Consider the following 17,801-nt stretch of genomic DNA (forward strand, 5'->3'; position numbering starts at 1 on the left):
ATTAAGAGTGCCAGGCGTGTTTGGATGGGAGACGTCATTCCTCCACCTCTGAAGTTTAATGGGAAGGCGGGACGTGTGCATTCATCAAGTGTTCATTAAAACGTACTCTGCTGTTTGGTAACGTAACCCCAGCTGCTAATGAGCGCTGGCTGGATCGTTTTCTCAGCAGAGAGCGTTGAAGACAGCTCCGCAGGGCCAGCCTGTTCAAAGTCCTCCCCTCCTCCTTCTCCTCCTCACCACTCCAATGCCAGGGCCGCTACTTTACCCGCTCGTAAACTGCTCATACTGAGGTATAATGATCTTGTTTTTGTTTTTGCCTCCATCTCCTCGTCAATTATTTGAATAGCTGTTGAGTGCTTCCTTCCAACTCTTCTTGTTCCATATCTCCAGGCTCGCATGAGATACAAAGCACTAATCGGGTGTAGGCTAAAAGGAGGAACTCATTTCCATCCCTGAATGGCTCTTGGTGTGAGAATCCTTGGCAGGAGAAGGACCCGTAGTCATTTTGGTGCATCTGTCCCCCAGCTCTGCTCATGGTTTCCTCTGCTAAGTGGCTAATTTGGTTGTTTTTCTGGTTGTTTGTCTGAAGTCTCCCAAGGGTCACAGCCGTCATAACTTGTGGGCTCTGATTACAGTACATCTTCTTGTTCTGCTGTTGAGCCAATTACCTTTGGAATAATGACAACCTCAAAGGTTTCATAAAACACCCACACATTTTATACCAGTATCAAAAGTCAGCGGCTGTATAACTTGATGCACAGCAACAGTTATGGTGGAATTTCGATTGAGAGGAAGGTTCACTGTAGCCGCTGGGTACTGACTGACCTCTCTGCCTGCCAGAATTATAGAGAACTGTTTTATTGAGTTTTAGTGGCTGACCGTGAGACTGAGCTCCTATTCTTAGTTTGAAATATGTCTCTTTTAACTGACTAGCAGAAAAGAGAAACGGCAAGCTTCTATTAAGACATCACTGTTGAGTTCTAATGCAACATACAGTGCGTTAGGGTGGCTATGTTGCATGGAAGATGAGATTCCCTGTAGGCAAGATCATATTTGGTATAAAGACACATCCATTTTCCAGCAAATTTACGGTGAAGAACCATTTCTAAAGCATGTAATACCGTGTTGCACTATGTTTACCGGTTGTCTGACATCTATTGATTTCTGTGTCAGGGCAACTCCTGGGGCTGTGTGTGTTGGATCACTCTCCTCCATAACCCTTCACATGACAACACATGGAGTAGGCTTGAGCGGGGGTTCCATCTCTCTCCCTGACAGACATCCATTTCGGAGACTTGTCTTATGACCCCACATTTCTTACAGAGGATGAAGTTATGAAGTTACTTCCCCATATAGAAATAGATTACATGAAAATCTACTGTATGCAGTATGAGCGGAGTTTATATGTCTTAGTATCCGTCCCTCCCTTGATGTACAGTACTAGAAGTCTGAGAGACTGGAGAGCATTGGTCTCAGTGATCAGCCCAAGCCAAAGGTTACTAATGGCATTAGTGCTGCTGCTCCACTTTAAGGTCCCAGTCGTGGACTAACCCCTCTGCTGAACTGCCTCCTTTCAATGGGTTGGTCAGGGTATACAAGTGTACACAAGTGGTAGTCTTGTACACAAGTGGTAGTCTTGTGTACAATTGTCAGATAAAGTAGCAGCATTATCTCATGTTGTTTACAGCACTACGGTATCATAGTGTGAGTGTCCTGGTACCGAGCAACGCCTCTTAAATCTGTCAAGATTCTGATTTATGTGGGGTTCAAATTCAGTTTCGGGAAAGGTCCGACTTTTACACTTCTGTAAGCGATTTTATATGACTGTTAAAACGTCTGCTTTATGCCCTCACGTTTCTGAAAACTCAGTGTGACCTGGAATGTTTCCTCACGTTCCTCATCCCCAGCTGAGCCAGACTAGAGTTACCATGGGATAAAGACCAAATGGAGCTGGCACACTGAGACACTGGAGAGAGGATTGGCAGAGAAAGCTTCATGTTATGAGCTCCAAAAGCCCAGCTTTAGACAAGTGCTTAAAAAAAAAGCACACAAGCATCTATCTCGATGAGACTGAAAAACCCTGGGAAAATGTTTGAGGCAGACATACCAAACATTCAACCAACGAACATTTGCATATTCTTTTCTCTTGAGCTTCTCTAGAGAGAATACAACCTAGGCCCTGTTGACCCACGTACTAGGCATGCTGACTTTCATCAATGTATATCCCTTTGTTTTCATCAAAACACATGATGATTAGCTCAACAGGGACATGGTAGATGATAACGATTACATGCATATAAGCGACTTCCTGACATGAAAGAGAAAGGAAACATCAAATAACAAATAACCAACGTCCACCTTTCCCCTGCGAAGGCAAAAATAAAATGAAGCATACCATCTCTGGCTTCCTAATGAGGAGGAGTGTGCTCCTCCACTGTCTCACTGATTACCTTTTGATTTGTTGTCATAGAAATGATACAAAGCCGCCATATCTCCGTCTTAATGTGCATATTCGTTTTGATTACAGGTATTTGGCTGCTAATAAATGCCGCCAGCTGTCAGGGTAGCCAGGCAGCTGCATCATTACGCCGTAAAGTGCTCGGCACAGTGCTGCGACCCCAGTTTCACACAACACACACACACACACACACACTGTCAGTTGTCCTAGTTAGCGCTGAAACTTGTTGGTGAATGATAGCTGGTTGCCATTTCCATTTGCAGCGTTGCCATTTCACTCCCCGTAGGTCACTCACGATGTCTGGGTGTTATTTTATGTTTTATTTAAACTGGCTAAATAACTAACTGAACTAATTGAGTAATGCAATGATAGCTTTAAATATGAAAAAAATGAATGAATAAATAAATGTAGTATTGTATTTAGGATGTGCGTGCATGTGCGTGCATGTGACCAACCTGCACAGCCTCAGGTAAAAGAGCCAGCTAGCATTAGCACAGGGTATGCCTCAGGGCACTGCTAGGCTAAGCAAACTCACTGCTCACACTACAGACACACACACACACACACACACACACACACACACACACACACACACACACACACTACACACTACTACTAGGGTTATCTCAGGAGAAAGATTTCTATTCACTGTAGGCATCTACCCACGGCTGACAACATTGTAAATTACTGCAGCAGGCCTTTTATGATGAAAATACGTACATGAATGCGTAAAAAAGCACTGCACTCTCTTTTGGGCTTTTTATGTTGAGCATCGCCCTGCTGTTAGGTCGGCCTTTGCCCTGTGGGTGAGGCCATTTATGATGATGTCACTACCATGGATTTTCTGTGCTGCTTGCTTCCTGGGCTTGTGCGTTGGTGTGCCACACACGTTGGACAGGCACGGCACCATTTTTCTGATCGGCACATTCTTATAGCGGGTTGATTCAGTGAGGTAGCTGTTTGATATGCCACTTCCTGAAAGATGGACTCCGTTGGGCAGTAACGATGATTCATGTCTTGTAATGGCTTCCATTTCCTAAAGTGGACCGTGCTGCTCTGAGGAGAGTAGAGGTCGTCTCATAAAAGGACCAGTGACATCTGTCTCGGAGGTCTATTGAAACAGACACACAACGTTAAAATGGCCTCTAGTATGGCCTGGATAGAAGGACACTCTCGTCAGTGTCAAGGGTTAGATTGTGCAAATGCTGTCTGCTTTATGGGCCACTTTATCGTACCTCCCCCCGGACGTACAGACAAGGCCCACCATCAACAACATACATTAAACTGGGATTACACGGATACCCAGCAATGTCACATTGAAGGCAATTAGGCCAAGATAAGACTTGAGATGATATCATGTTAGCCGTTGCCGTGCCGACCCCAAGGTGGAGGACGACAGGAGGGAGTGATAGGTAGATAGTGAAGAGTGATAGGTCTAGACAATGAAAAGGGATGGGTGGTGTCACGGTGCACAGGAAGGATGGACTGAGGATCCGCAGGAGATAGAACGCTCTAGAAACTAGACTCCCCAGTGACGGTGTGTAATGATGAGTGTGTGCGTGCCTGTGTGTGTGTGTGTGTGTGTGTGTGTAACCTAGCGCATGTGTCTGGTCCTATGGCCCTGGCTGCTCTTGACTGGGCCAGCTCTATCTTAGGACTGAGGTACTGATTGCTCGTCAGAGGCAGGTGGGCTTAAGCGGTTTAGAGGAATCTCTGATGGAAGGGCCCTGTCAGACCCTAGTAATAAAGAGCTCTCTGATGGATGGAGCTGGCACCCCAAACCCTCCACTTGGCCTGATTGATGATGGGGTTAGTAGGAAGTGGGGGACCAGGTCTGGGGGGGGCCGCCGTACCTGGAAACTGTGTTCCTCGCTGCTGCAGGTTCCCACAACTGTCTGTACAATTAGGCTCCACGTACCGTGAACATGATGTATACAAATTCATAGTAGTTCATATTGTTTTGTAAATACCATTTCAATATGTGATTTAAGTGCTTGTGGAATGTTTCACTCCAGCATGTGTTCACGACAGAGAATGGAGCGATGTGTTGAAGAATGCTGTGTTGTGTAAACAGCTGTGTTTAATAGTGTTGGTACATTCTGTACGACCACAGAACCGCGCGGAGGGTGACGGAGGCACCAGCTGTACACATTTTGATCACAAACTGTATTATAGTTTAAAAAGAACGTATTCACTTTTTTAATTATTTATTTTTTAATTCAAATCAGATTTCACCTTTCATCTCTTTAGCTAATCTACAATTAGCTTGATTATGTTATTGTTATATTTGTTTTGATTTTGCCGCATATCCTCATGTTACCTTCCAATCAAAATACAATATGAATGCAGTCCAGCTGTTGAGGACTGAATTATATAAATATCAATGCAGGAGCAGCCAACAGGAGTGTTCATCAGAAACCAAATGGGAGCAGAGGCTCACAGGCCCATTATTTATACAGTACATTGTGATCTGTACTAAATGTTTAATGTAAGCTGGGCCAACCAAAGGGCACCTGTTAACAGCTCGTGTAGACACTTCAGACCTAACAGATGTCTCCTGGCTGGCTGGCTGGCACTCGCAGGCTGGGAGTTGGCTGCTACTCAGTCCAGCCCCAGGCCTGTATTATTATACTTATACTAGTGTATATATATACACTCACTGGGCACTTTATTAGGAACACCTGTACACCTTCTCATGGTGGAGATGGTGTAATGGTGTGGGGAATGTTTGCTTGGCACACTTTGGGCCCGTTAATACCAATCAATCATCGCTTGAATGCCACAGCCTATTTGAGTATTGTTGCTGACCATGTGCATCCCTTCATGGCCACAATTTACCCATTCCAGCATGATAATGCACCATGTCACAAAGCAAAAGTCATCTCAAACTGGTTTCATGAACATGACAATGAGTTCAGTATTCTTCAGTGGGCCTTCCCAGTCACCAGATCTGAATCCAATAGAACACCTTTGGGATGTGGTAGAACGGGAGATTCATAGCTTGAAAGTGCACCTGAAAAATCTGCAGGAATTGTGTGATGCAACCATATTCATCATGGACCAGAATCTCAAAGGAATGTTTCCAACATCTTGTGGCATCAATGCCACGAAGAATTGAGGCTGTTTTGAGAGCAAAGGGAGGCCCTACCCAGTATTAGTATAGTGTTCCTAATAAAGTGAGTGTATACATATATAGTATATATTATTAACTCTACAACCAGTCACCAGAGGAAACTAGATGAGCTCCGAAACCCAAATACTGGAACCTCCTGTAAGCCCCTAGACCCCTGTGCACTTCTAGTGGAGATCTGAGAGGATTTGACTGTTCGTCACTGAGGACATGGCCAATATAGAGCCCTCTGAAGGGGTTGGACAGTCCTCAGTATGCTAATAGGTTTCAGACCTGGGAGGGGAGGAAACCCAGCAGAGCAGAGTGTGATTGTGAATGCAGTGAAATGAAAATGAAATGAAATGAGTTAGAGGGCAAAAGAGAGGTGGAATGGAGGAGGAGAGGGAGCTGTGGAGAAGCGGAGCGGGTGTCTTGGTTAATTTCTTAAGGGAGGAGGTGAGTAATGAGATGTTGCATAATTTCTCCCTCCTCTCAACTCAACCTCCACCTTCACTTCATTTATCTCTGTTGGCTTTCTTCTTCTAACCCAACCTCATTACCATGTTGGAACATCCTCTCCACCAATACGGTATAGCTTTTTTACCCACAAAATAATGGCAATATACAGATTATGAGGGTAAATAATGTATGTTGGTACAGGGCTCTCTGCTGGAGCTCTGTGTCAGCTGTTGACATGCGATCAAATCTGCATGGACTGTTGCATCAGAAAGTTTCAGATATTTTAATAAAATGTTTGATACATACAGGGTGTGTGTGAGCGTGCGTGCGTGCGTGTGATGGCTTAGTTTTGACTTCATCATGGCTTGGCAGTACATTATGCCATTGGACAGGTTTGTATTTAATCAGATGGACTGCCAACATTATTAATAACTGTGAAAGAGAGAGAGAGAGAGTGAGCGAGAGGTTGGGGGAGGTGCTGACAGAGAGTAGCATAATAAGTTACTGTACGGTACCCCAGGCCTCCCTCTACCCCTCAGAGGAGGTAGGAGTCACCCCCCTCCTATCCCTGGTCCCTCATTTGCATGCTGGGATCATGTAAATACAAAATGCAATCCCCTCACACCATCCCAGTTGTGAATGCACTGGAGTGCAATAGGCTTCTTAGCGCATGTATTGCTCATGTTTTATTGATAGTATTAGCCAATATGTACCTTCTTTGATTTGAAATTTATTATTTGAAGCATGCAATCATGCTGCGGAAACCTTGATGTGCTCGTGAATCGAAGAAACAATGGCCCGACAATGCAATCCACTAAACGCAAGTTGCAAGGGGTTGCAATCACTAGCCTTAACAAGAAAGGCTATTCTCTTCTCATTGATATTCAGAGTCTCTGTGAGTGAGAGCTGTAAACAAGCGGAGAGAAGCGCGGAGGAACGGCAGACTGAACGTGTTGCTGGAGACAGAACTGTCACTGCATTCTTAATGAGGCTTGCTGGCTGGACTGCGCAACTATGAGAGAGAGAGAGAGAGAGAGAATGCCGTATCTCTTCCTCCCTCCTTCCCTCTCTCTCTCTCTACTTTTCACTACTCCTTTCCTCGTGTGCTGTTTTTTTTCTCTCTCCCCCCCCCTCTCAATCTCTTTCTGCCCAGCGCAGTTCCAGCAGCCAGCCTTGTAACAGAGCAGAGCAGTGCAGAGCAGAGCAGTGCAGGGCAGGCAGTGTCGCCCTGGTTGGCCTGACTCTGAATCGCAACTAACGTACAGTCATTTCTCTCCTCCAGACCTGCAAGCGGAGAAACAGCCAAGCTCCTCCCCCGCCACTCAGGAACTGATGACAAGGCTGGGCTTCTTACTGGGAGAAGGGATCCCGGGCACGGCTCGCATACCTATGGAAGACAAGAATGAAAAGAAGGTATTTAATTTTCTTCTCTCACCTCCCCCCCCCCCCCCCCCCCTCCTCCTCCTCAGCCACAGCTGCTGCAGCACCACACAGAGAGAGAGAGAGAGAGAGAGAGAGAGGGAGTTGACAGGGTGTGAAAGAAGAAAGGATGCTTTTTGCTACTATTTCCACGTTTCTCCAGGGTTCCTTTCTCCTTGGCCATGGATTAAAGTCTTACTGCTGCAGGAACTGATACTTATTACTACTAATAAGGGTAACTCTTATCAAAATGTTATCTGAGCTGTGTTTGTACTGTATGTACAGCACAAACTTAAATGAAATGTTGGTTAAACTGCTGTAGGGTTTTAGTAGGAGGGTTGTCCAGCGTGACAGTGGCGTGTTGGTCTCGGAAACTTGAGTGCAGTAGCATGGGGCTCTTGAGTATGTAACACGAGTGGATGAGCTTTGGTCCAGAAATAGAGTTATGTCAAGTCTCGGCTCAGTTTGTTTGGCACTGCTAATTAGTCTGGTGCTCTCTGGGCAGAGCAGAGCAGTTCACCCGTTCATTCCCCTGCTCATGTATTATGCTGTGACACATTTTGGCAGAGAATCTGTAATTTAATGCACTTGTAAGGAGCTTACACTGTGTTCCGTGAATCATCTTCATTAGTTCAGATGTCAAAAGAGAAAGTTGGAAGAAATCACAATGGAGAAGACGCAATGGTTTTCGGATGTTTTTGTGATGATTTCATGGCGTAATGGAAAGAAAGGGCTTTAGGACACTGGTCATCTGTTAACCATTCTGTGTTCCATTCACTTGTGCGCTGCTGTTTTACAATCTTCGCTCAGCAGACATGTTGCTTTTAATTCTGCCCTACAGTAAATGTCATTAAGCTATTATGCTATCAGTGCGGTATGTAGGGGTGGTGCAAACTGCCATAGCCCTCTTTGCTTCACACAACATCATCCCAGAACGTTTAGCATTGTTCTCTCCAGAGTTCAGCGTTGTTTGATGTGAACGGGGGAAACGATGAGGAAGCGTTAGCCTAGCATGTAGAACATGATCAGATCTGTTAGCCCTTTGGTGAGGAACTGTTGGCAGGCTATTGGTCTCCCTAGGGACCAGGCTAGCGCACCGCTAACCTCAACCAACCCAGCTCTCACGCTGACCTATATAGAAAACACACAGTATGGCACAGTGCAGCTGGGGATAATGAGGATGATTCACGAGACAAACTCAGAGTTTAGGTTATGGTATTATCCTAATCATAAATTAGCCTACAGGTCATGGGGGTGAGAGCTCTTCTGCTGTCAGTGTAGGCTATATGACAAATTTGTTTGGAGTTTTTTTCCTCCTGGATATGATGATTGTTTGGCATGAGTTTGCAGTTTTGAAAGCCTTGCTTTGTTTTATTGAGCTCATGCCTTCAGCTTGTGTGTCATGCTCACACGTGGGATGCTAATTTATTTGCAGAGGAATTTGCATTGCTTTCACATGATTCTGGTTATTTGTCTTGGGGGGTGGGGGGGGCAATTGGCTTAACTAATATTTTATGGTTTACTCCCGAATAAGGTCAAAAAATGTTATTTCTTTTCCAGCCAAGAGAAAAATATGACGATGTTTTCATTGTTATATATTTTGTATGATGGAGTTTAGCCAGATCTTATGTTCCAGTAATATACTATATTCTCTCCTTAGCTCACCCTTATTTTGACTCCTCCTCTTTCTCTCTCTCCCCCTCCTCCTCCCCCTCTCCTCCCTCCTCCAGTGCTCAGTGACTAGTCAGGGTATCAGCCCCTGCTCTACTCTGACCAGCAGCACAGCGTCCCCCAGTACAGACAGCCCCTGCTCCACCCTCAACAGCACAGCCAGCCGGCCCCCTCTGAGCCGCTCCAGCCCCTGTGGGACCATCACCAGCCCAAGCTCCACGCTCGAGAGCAAGGACAGTGGCATCATAGGTGAGAGACGGACAGATGGAAACACTCCCTCACTCCATCTCAAATGCCATCACTCCTCCTCCTCCTCCTCCTCCTCTCTGCTCCTCTTTGACTTACTGTTGACTTTCAGCCCAATGCCCACAGGACTGGACATATGTCAGCTATGCCTCTTGTGCTCGATGATGCTCCATCATCACAGGCAGCAACCTCAGCAATGTTATTCCTCATTGACTCACTTAATGACTCCAATATATCATTATTCACCTGCTCTCAATATCTCCATGACATTTATCTGTTCCAATGCCTCAGAATGCACATGAATGCATGTGTTTTCCCTCAGTGTTTGGGTCCAATGTTGTTGAGCTACTCTGTGAGCTGGTTTGTATTGAGCAGTTACAGTGTTATAGAGCAGTGTTGGTGACAGTTACAGCAGTGTGTGGTTGTAGTAATAAGGCCTTAGGAGGTCTGGGGATTTACACATGCTGACAGGAAGATATAAGTTACTCTAGTAATTCCTCTGTTTTCTACACAGGTTGCAACGACAGCTAAACATGTTTAGAAATCCATTTCAAATGATGCATTTCAGCAAATTCTGGTTTGTTGTGAACGTTACTTTGCATTATTTTTTCAGTAAGTCTCTTTTTGTCTGTGTAGAAGCGCTGATTTCTCAAGGCGACGGTTGATTTTGACAAAACTAGGACATACTGTACTGTAGCTGTTAACCTTTTACTTCTTTCTGAGCCATATAACTAGGACATCATGAGTGTAGCCCCTATTGTACAGTATGTTCATCCAGTTTAATAGATTATATAAAAGGGAAGAATGGTCTTAAATGTTCTCTGGGCTTATCTAACAGGGAGAAATAGTCAGGTGTTACCAAGGTCTTGGTCACTGTTAAAACGCTCTGTGTGGCACGACCAGACTTGGCACAATACTTTGCTCCCTCAGAATGCAGATCCTGTGCTGTCAACATAATTGAAAGCCGTGACTCATATTCCTATCCCCCAGTGCAATATCATAGTTGCTCAATAATTGATGCTAGCTGTGATATTGTATCTGCCGTAGTAAAGCAGCATGAATAGGCCCGGCGTCCTGCCTATCTCTCCCAGGTTGAGACAGAGATGGGCTAGTTCGGGGTGCTTAGTGGCGTAGCACACTAATGTGCATGCCACATAATCGCAAGGTTCCTGGTTCGATTCCGACCCTCGACACATCTTGCATGTCATCCTTCCTCTCTTTCCCATCCTTCCTGTCAATCTCTACTGTCTCTATCCCAATAAAGCAGAAATATCCTAAAAACCTAGAAGAGAGATGGTTTACTTCAGTGGTGCCTGCTTTTCCCCCCCCGTAGAATCAACAGTTGGCTTTGCCTCTAGTGGCCTCTCAAGGTTTCTCCTTCAAACTGAGCAAATTCTGTTTCAGAGTGGAGGACGGGCTTTGAGATTGCTGTGGAAAGCGTGGCCCCCACTGAATAGGACTGCTGGGGTAATTCAAGGGGAAGAGAGAAATGACACGTAGTGTCCCTGAGACTTATTCCTAGCTTTGATTAATACTGACGTGTCTTTGAAGTCCTCTGAAAGGGTCTGTGGAAGAAGCAGAATGAGAGAAGGCAAGGGAATCATTGGACTTCAAAAGCATTTATTAATTTGCTGGGTTTTTTAACAGCACGTGGGTGGGGGGGCGAAGCCTGGTAAAGTGTATGTGTTGACATATGACAACCTCCAGCTGCTGTCGGGGATGGGGCCCAGGGAGGTGCCTGAAGGGGAGAAGCTTAAAAATGTCATATGAATGGTTTTAACATGCTATTCATGTTGTAAAGCAGGTAGTGTTCAGACAAGCAATGATATTATTAAACTAGTTTGATAGTCCTTGTTTGTCCATAGTCCACTCTCTCAGAAAAGCACCTCGTCCATCCTTGACAACTGCAGCCGGGAAAGATGTATTAGATGTTACAAAATGACGGGACTTTGAATAGGAATGACTTAATATTTGCACAAGCAGGCATCAGGGGAGTTATCCAGCAGGAGTTATTATGTTAATATTAGTGATGCAACTCATGGCGTGGTTATGAAATCCAGATTACCCTTTTGTACAGTTTGCGGAAAACTCACCATGTCCCATTCATTTGACTCTACTGCCTGTAGGACACAGCTGCGAGTTGGTGGCTTTTCCTTTTCCCTCAGCTTTTGGTATTGTGTTAGCATGACCAGCGAGGCCTGAGGAAAGGATTAAGGGATTTGCTTTTAATGTAAGCAAACACCTGTCTAAACTCTAAAAATGGAAGTAGGCTTTTCTCCACTCTCCTGTAGCCCCTTTTCCTCCCTCTTAAATCTGGTGTTCTGTGATATTTTATTGTAACAGGATTGCTGTTTTATACAACAACCTCAGCCTAATGTAATCACTATGTTTTAGAATCTATTGGATGGGTGATGTACTGTAGTATTTGGAAGCAAGCGTACAGTATTTTCACATACCCAATTTTTTTCATAGTTTGCGGTATCCTTAGTCTTAGGAGATACACAAAAAAGATGTAAAAGGCTTGATAGGAAGAGGCTGGATTGAGGAAATGAATGCCATAAATCTCCCCTCCCGGTGTTGGAGAGTTCTCATTAGCAGGAGCTAAATGTAGCAGTAAATAATCAGATCAGGTAAAGAGTGTTGATTGAGGTCAATGAAAAGGAGAGGGAGTGCTACAGACTCATAAGTTCTCCATGGAGAATCTCCAAGAGCAACACTTCACTCTGGAGCAAGGTGGAGAGAAATCCTCCTAATGATATTGACTTTCTCCTTCCTGCTTTCTCCACCCCCTCTCTTTCTCTCTCTTTTCCCTTATCTCCCCCTCTTCCTTCTTTCCTATGTATCTCTCTCTCTCTCCCCTTTCCCCTCTCCCTCCCTCCCTCCATCCATCCATCCATCTCTCAGCCACCATCACCAGCTCCTCAGAGAATGACGACCGCAGTGGCTCCAGCCTGGAGTGGAGTAAAGACGGTAGCCTGAGGAGCAGCGTGCACCATGGCCTGGCGCCCAGCGTGCGCGCAGACACGTGCTCTCCTGTGGCAGAGGAAGACCCCAGTGGGCCCTCCGAGACTCCGTCCTCCTCCAGGAGCGAGCAGCCCAACGCAGGGGCGTCAGGAGGAGCAGCCGCAGCAGCAGGACCAAGTCACCCACCTGAGGGCCCTGTTCCATACCCAGCCCACGCCTCCTCCTCGCTCATGATGCCACGTCCCAACTCTGTCGCAGGTAAGAGCACTTGTCTCAGGTCTCTCTGCTGTGGAGAATTATCGGTGATTTTTGGACCGGTTTGAAGAGGTGATGGAACGGCTGGTTCAGCTTTGTGTCTACAGTACTATACAGTGTCTCCTAAGTGATATGTCAGTTATGGTCCCCTTGACCTGACCTCAAATGGGGGGTGTTTGACTGTGACTCGATGGGCCAACACTGTTGGTGCTTCTCCGAGCGTACTGATCCAGGTCCTTAGACAGGCCACTAAGCCACAGTGTCCTGTGAGCTGTGAGATTGTCAGAAATGGTGTTTTATTTCTCGTCTGAACGAGAGATGGAGAGGAGGAGGCAGGGGCTGGACATGACTTTGACGTGCCAATTCAGCTCTGACTTTAGAGAGACGAAGAAAGGGAGGGGGAGTGAGAGAGAGAGAGGGGAGGCGGAGAGAGGGAGGGACAGGGCTTGATGTGTGGTTCCTCCAGGAGGAAGGGGATACAGGGGGCAGCTGTTTAGTGTTGTGACTTGGGTGTGTCTGCCATGTCAGACCAGAGGACATTCTGCTGTCTGCTTGATCTGATCGGTTCCACATTACTCAGGAACAGGCTGTTGTGGCTCCACTCTCTATATCCACACAGCTGTCATACTGTATGAAGGAGCCTATCCCCCTCCCTTTTCCCACTCCTCCCTCTCTCCATCTCTCTTTCTCCTCTCCGTTCTTCTCTATTTCTCCCTCTCCTATTTGTTCTCTCTCTGCAACTCACAGTATAGCATGGTTACATTGTTAAACATGTATGTACTCATGTCTCTCTTGCTCTCTCTGTCTCTTTCTCTTTCTCTGTTTTTCTCCACTCCTGACCTTGGCCTTGTTTTCTTAAGTCCCCAAGGTCCTGAACACCATCTTTCTTTAAACTCCCTGAATATACTTTTAGCAGTGAGCTGCATCTCAGCTGTACCGCTCATGTCGTAGCTGTACGAGATGGTTGCTTGCAGGACAAAGGACATAGGACGCATGTGTGTGTTTTCATGCCGAGAGTGGTTTTACCTGAGTCATACGAAGTGCTTCTTTTGATCAAAGTGAGTCTTTTCCTCATGGTGAAATGACACTCCAGTTGGAGATCCAGAGAGTGGTCCCGCCAAAGTGCTCTTTTTATTGATTCGGCATCAGATGTGTTGTCAGATGACCATGTTTTTGCTCAAAGCTCTTGAGCCCCCTGTCATAAATATAGCCATCTCATAAATAGAAACTCATTCCATTAGTTATCAAAAAGCCTTTGAGAACAATGGATGTGTGTGTGTCTGTGTGTGTCTGTGTGTGTCTGTGTGTGCCTATTTTGACATTTGGATGAAATATCATCTCACCCTGAGTTGTCCTCATCACAGGCCAGTAGTAACAGCTACCACAGCACAGGCTAACGGTTAGCAGCGCCCTCTCCAATAGACAGGACTCCATCTGCACTTAGTTTAACATTGTTGAAATTACATGCCACAGTCTCCACAGAGACACTTCCAACAAATTGAACTATTTCCTCTTCGTAGACACACACACAGCCTCTTTGTTTTGGTTTCAGTTTCACCAGCCAAGCTCTCCCCTCGTTGGACAGGCTCTCGACCACGGAGTGGTAACTAGCTGTGAACAAAAAGTTGCTGGTGTCTTAATGGAATCCAGGAAATATGTGACAACTGATCATTCAATGCTATTGCAAAACAACATTGTTTGCGCTAACAATAAAAACATGTCCAGGTTTGTCTAGTATATGGCTGCTGCTAAACAGTGAAGTTCCTCTGAGAGGATGGCTTATAGTATGAGGACAACACAGGGTAAGATGATATTTCACCGAAACGTGAAACTAGGCTGAACCATCCCTTTCAGTACACAAACCTGCACACACAGTTCATTTCACTGTTTACTTGCTCCTTGTGCACAAAACATTAATTTTTTACAGCATACTGATAAATCCATACCCTTGCTGTAAAGAAGTGCATGCACAACATTGTTCAAGAAGATTCATGGATTTGCCGTCAACCACCTAATTATTCCAATTTCCCATACCCTGTTTTACGTCTTCCATTCTTTTGGTCAGACATAGCTCAAAACCAACTGTCTCATAAAGCTAACAGCCCAGGAAGTATTTTGGCCTTATATGCTCCAGGAGTTTGTAGGATGATGTAATTGGTATGCGGTATTGCCCCTGGGAACCGGCAGGATTCACACCTCTGATTTTATGGTTGGTTACTATGCCCTGGGACCAGGACCGGACAGGCAGCAAGGACATGTAAAGACAACATCATTTATGGCACAAATGAACCTGCTCTGCCTCTGTTGAGTCTTTATTTATTTGAGTGCCACTTGGTATTCTCTTCTGGCTCTTGTCTCAGGGGACCAGAATACAGTATGTTGTTTTAAATTGGATTTTATACATATAAAATGTGTGTGTGCGTGCGCGTATGCGTGTCATGTATGCACAATGTAGGAGGGCAGAAAATCACTGATTCCCCTTTACATAACAGTACTGTAGGATGAACCTCCTCTGTGCTTTTTAAGCCACGAGAAAATCTGCTGAAGAGACCATGACCTGGCCTTTTCCCACCATGGCCTCCTCCAATCACAGTCCCTGTCCAGACCATTACACCAGCCCTAAGCCATGTCAGGCTGGAGCTACAGCCCGAACTGTAGCTGGCTCTTACAGCACTGATGATGATCCTCCTGTCAGCCTGTGATTGCCTCTCTTCTCGACCTGTCACACACCAGTCCGTCACACACACCACACCGCAGACGCCAGGCCATCTGTAGGACACACTGATAGAGAGGGAGACCGGGATGGAGAGAGAGAGGGAGGGGAGGTAGAGAGATGGAGAGAGAGAGAGAGACAGGGGTGAGAGAGAGAGAGGAGGGTGATTGAAAGAGAGATAGAGACAGAGTGATGGACAGGGGTGACAGAGAAAGAGAGCGAGGCAGAGGGAGAGAGAGAAGGGGTGGCGGAAAGAGAGAGGGGGGACCGGGGTGATGGAAAGAGGGAGAAATGGACAGAGGTGATAGAGAGAAGAAGGACGGGGTTGTGAAGCCAGGCGGCGACCAAGAGTGGTCCTAATGAAATCACTGACTGATTGATGTCTGAGTGCTGAAAGTCATGCTGTCATTGATTGCAGAGAGTTCACATGATGCGCTGCAGAGTTCCTGTGAGGACTTCACGAGTTGTGTACTGTAGCTAAACGTTGTGGTCAGACTCAAAGTTGAAGAGTTCTCTCCGAACAAACTAGAGCCTTCGTCACTCCAAATTTCTTTGAGTTTTCAGTTTCACTTTCCATGAAGATGCTCAATAGACCATACATGTATGTAGTAACACTTGAATGAACCTACTCCCTATTCCACCTGTGTTCTTAAGAAGACAACGCTCTGTTATACAATTACGTTACATGGGAATATTATGTTGTTGAGTAGTTACTACAGTACACCGGTATGTAGTGTAGTGTAACACCGCTGTAGTGGTACTCTTGTGTTGAACAGGGTCTATTTGTCTGGCGGTACATTAGTGGAGTGCATCTGTCTAATGCCAATCAACTGGTGTCCCACTGTGCCTCTAGAATGTTAGCTATGAGTTGGGAATGCACCCATGTTCCTCAGAAGTGTCATTTGCAGTGCGTTGGTGATTACAGGCACACCGTGACTGGCCTGCCATCAAGCTGCTGTGGGAAATCCAAAGCAGCGCACTCTGCAAATATGCGGCAGCTACGTCTACAGATGTAAATACTCCACCTCTCTCAGGGGACAGAAAACGCAAATCCCTCCAACTCAACCAAACCATCAGCCGACATATCAATAAACACCTCGTCACAGCAGACCCACACCACAAATGCACACAACATGCCAAAGAATAGACAATACAAAAATGGTATTTACTGTAGAGATGGTATGGCAGTAGTTCAAATACAACCCTCCCCCCTCTGCAGATTGCCAAGTCGAGTGGGGCGTTGCTGGAAGACTGAAATTTGACAGGAGATATTTGATGATTTTGTAGGCCTCTCCAGAAGTGTGGAGAAATAAACCTCTAATTGTATTATCGGAGCAAGACATGCCTGTAAAGCTGGTTTATGCGTCCTGCATAGCAATTGTGTTTATACCCGTCACAAAGTTTCCGCTGGAACGTACCATTGGACTTATGAAGGCTTCGAAACTGGCACAGAGCCATCACAGTACAAACGGGCATCGCAGCTTGTTTATTAAAAAAAAAAAAAAAACACCAGTTCAAGTGACGTGCAATTGGGAATGCAATGAGGCTTTGTCACTCTGGGTTTCATTACAAATAAAGCCTCATCATAACTCAGCGATGATGTCACGCAGCTTGACCTATAATCTGACAGCTGTCACACCTCCGTCTTTCATTGTTGTGGCTGGGAAATGAACCCAGATGAAAACGCCGGAGGATATGGGGATACATGAGCAGCGCTGGAACGTTCCAGCTGCTCAAAGTTTGGCAACAGACTCCGTCTCTGTCACATTCTCTTAGGAAAGGGCCGGTCAGGATATTGTTGTGTGTTGCTTTCATGCTTTCGCATTATAATTTCCGGCGCTGGATTAGCTGAAGATTGAGACGTGGATTAGTTATGAAACATTCTTCTTTCTGAATTGTAATTGTGTCCTCACAAATCATTATTTTTCTTATACTACTACAGGCCTACAGTAGCAACTCTACAGAATCGCCATATCATGCCAACAGCAGCAGCCTATATTGGCATGAAAGTGTTTTTTGAATGCCAGATTTGAATAAATTCTTCCATAAAAATAAAGTCATATTCTCCTAAACTACTGTACATGTACTGTACGCATCAAGAGCTGTTCCTCAGTAGTTCTTGGAGGCACTGCCCTCCACTGTGATACTGAATGAAGAGACGCTGTCCTGGAAGAGCTTCTGTGCCTGACTGCCTCCTACATGGCTCTCTCCCAATACAAACCCCATCACAGGTGCCACTGACTTCAAACAGAATTGCCTTTGACACGGGCTCTGTAACGGATACCAAATATGTAAATGTTATTACTGCATGTAAAGTGGCGGCTGCAGAGAGATGACTACTAAATGAGAGGGAGGGAGGGAGGGAGGGAGGGATGGATGGATGGATGGATGGATGGAGTCGCTGCAGCCGAAAAAGGTCTTGCACCCCTCTCTCGTGTGAGGATGCTTCTACTGTAAGTAGACGGAGCAAGGCATAAAGTGGTCTTGTCATTGTAAGATCTTCTGAT

At 45.6% G+C, this 17,801-nt stretch overlaps 1 protein-coding gene across 1 annotated transcript in view; it reads left to right on the plus strand.

The window, feature by feature from the left end:
* The window catches only part of tanc1b (tetratricopeptide repeat, ankyrin repeat and coiled-coil containing 1b), a 101,483-nt gene that overhangs the window by 44,612 nt on the left and 39,070 nt on the right, over positions 1 to 17,801 (plus strand). The window contains exons 5-7 of the mRNA XM_083681645.1: positions 7,309 to 7,439; positions 9,176 to 9,365; positions 12,267 to 12,584. Coding sequence (XP_083537771.1) covers positions 7,309 to 7,439; positions 9,176 to 9,365; positions 12,267 to 12,584 — 639 coding nt within the window. The remainder of the gene's footprint in view (positions 1 to 7,308; positions 7,440 to 9,175; positions 9,366 to 12,266; positions 12,585 to 17,801) is intronic.

The sequence above is a fragment of the Argentina silus genome (genome assembly GCF_951799395.1).
Source record: "Argentina silus genome assembly, chromosome: 12".
NCBI classification, from domain to species: Eukaryota; Metazoa; Chordata; class Actinopteri; order Argentiniformes; family Argentinidae; genus Argentina; species Argentina silus.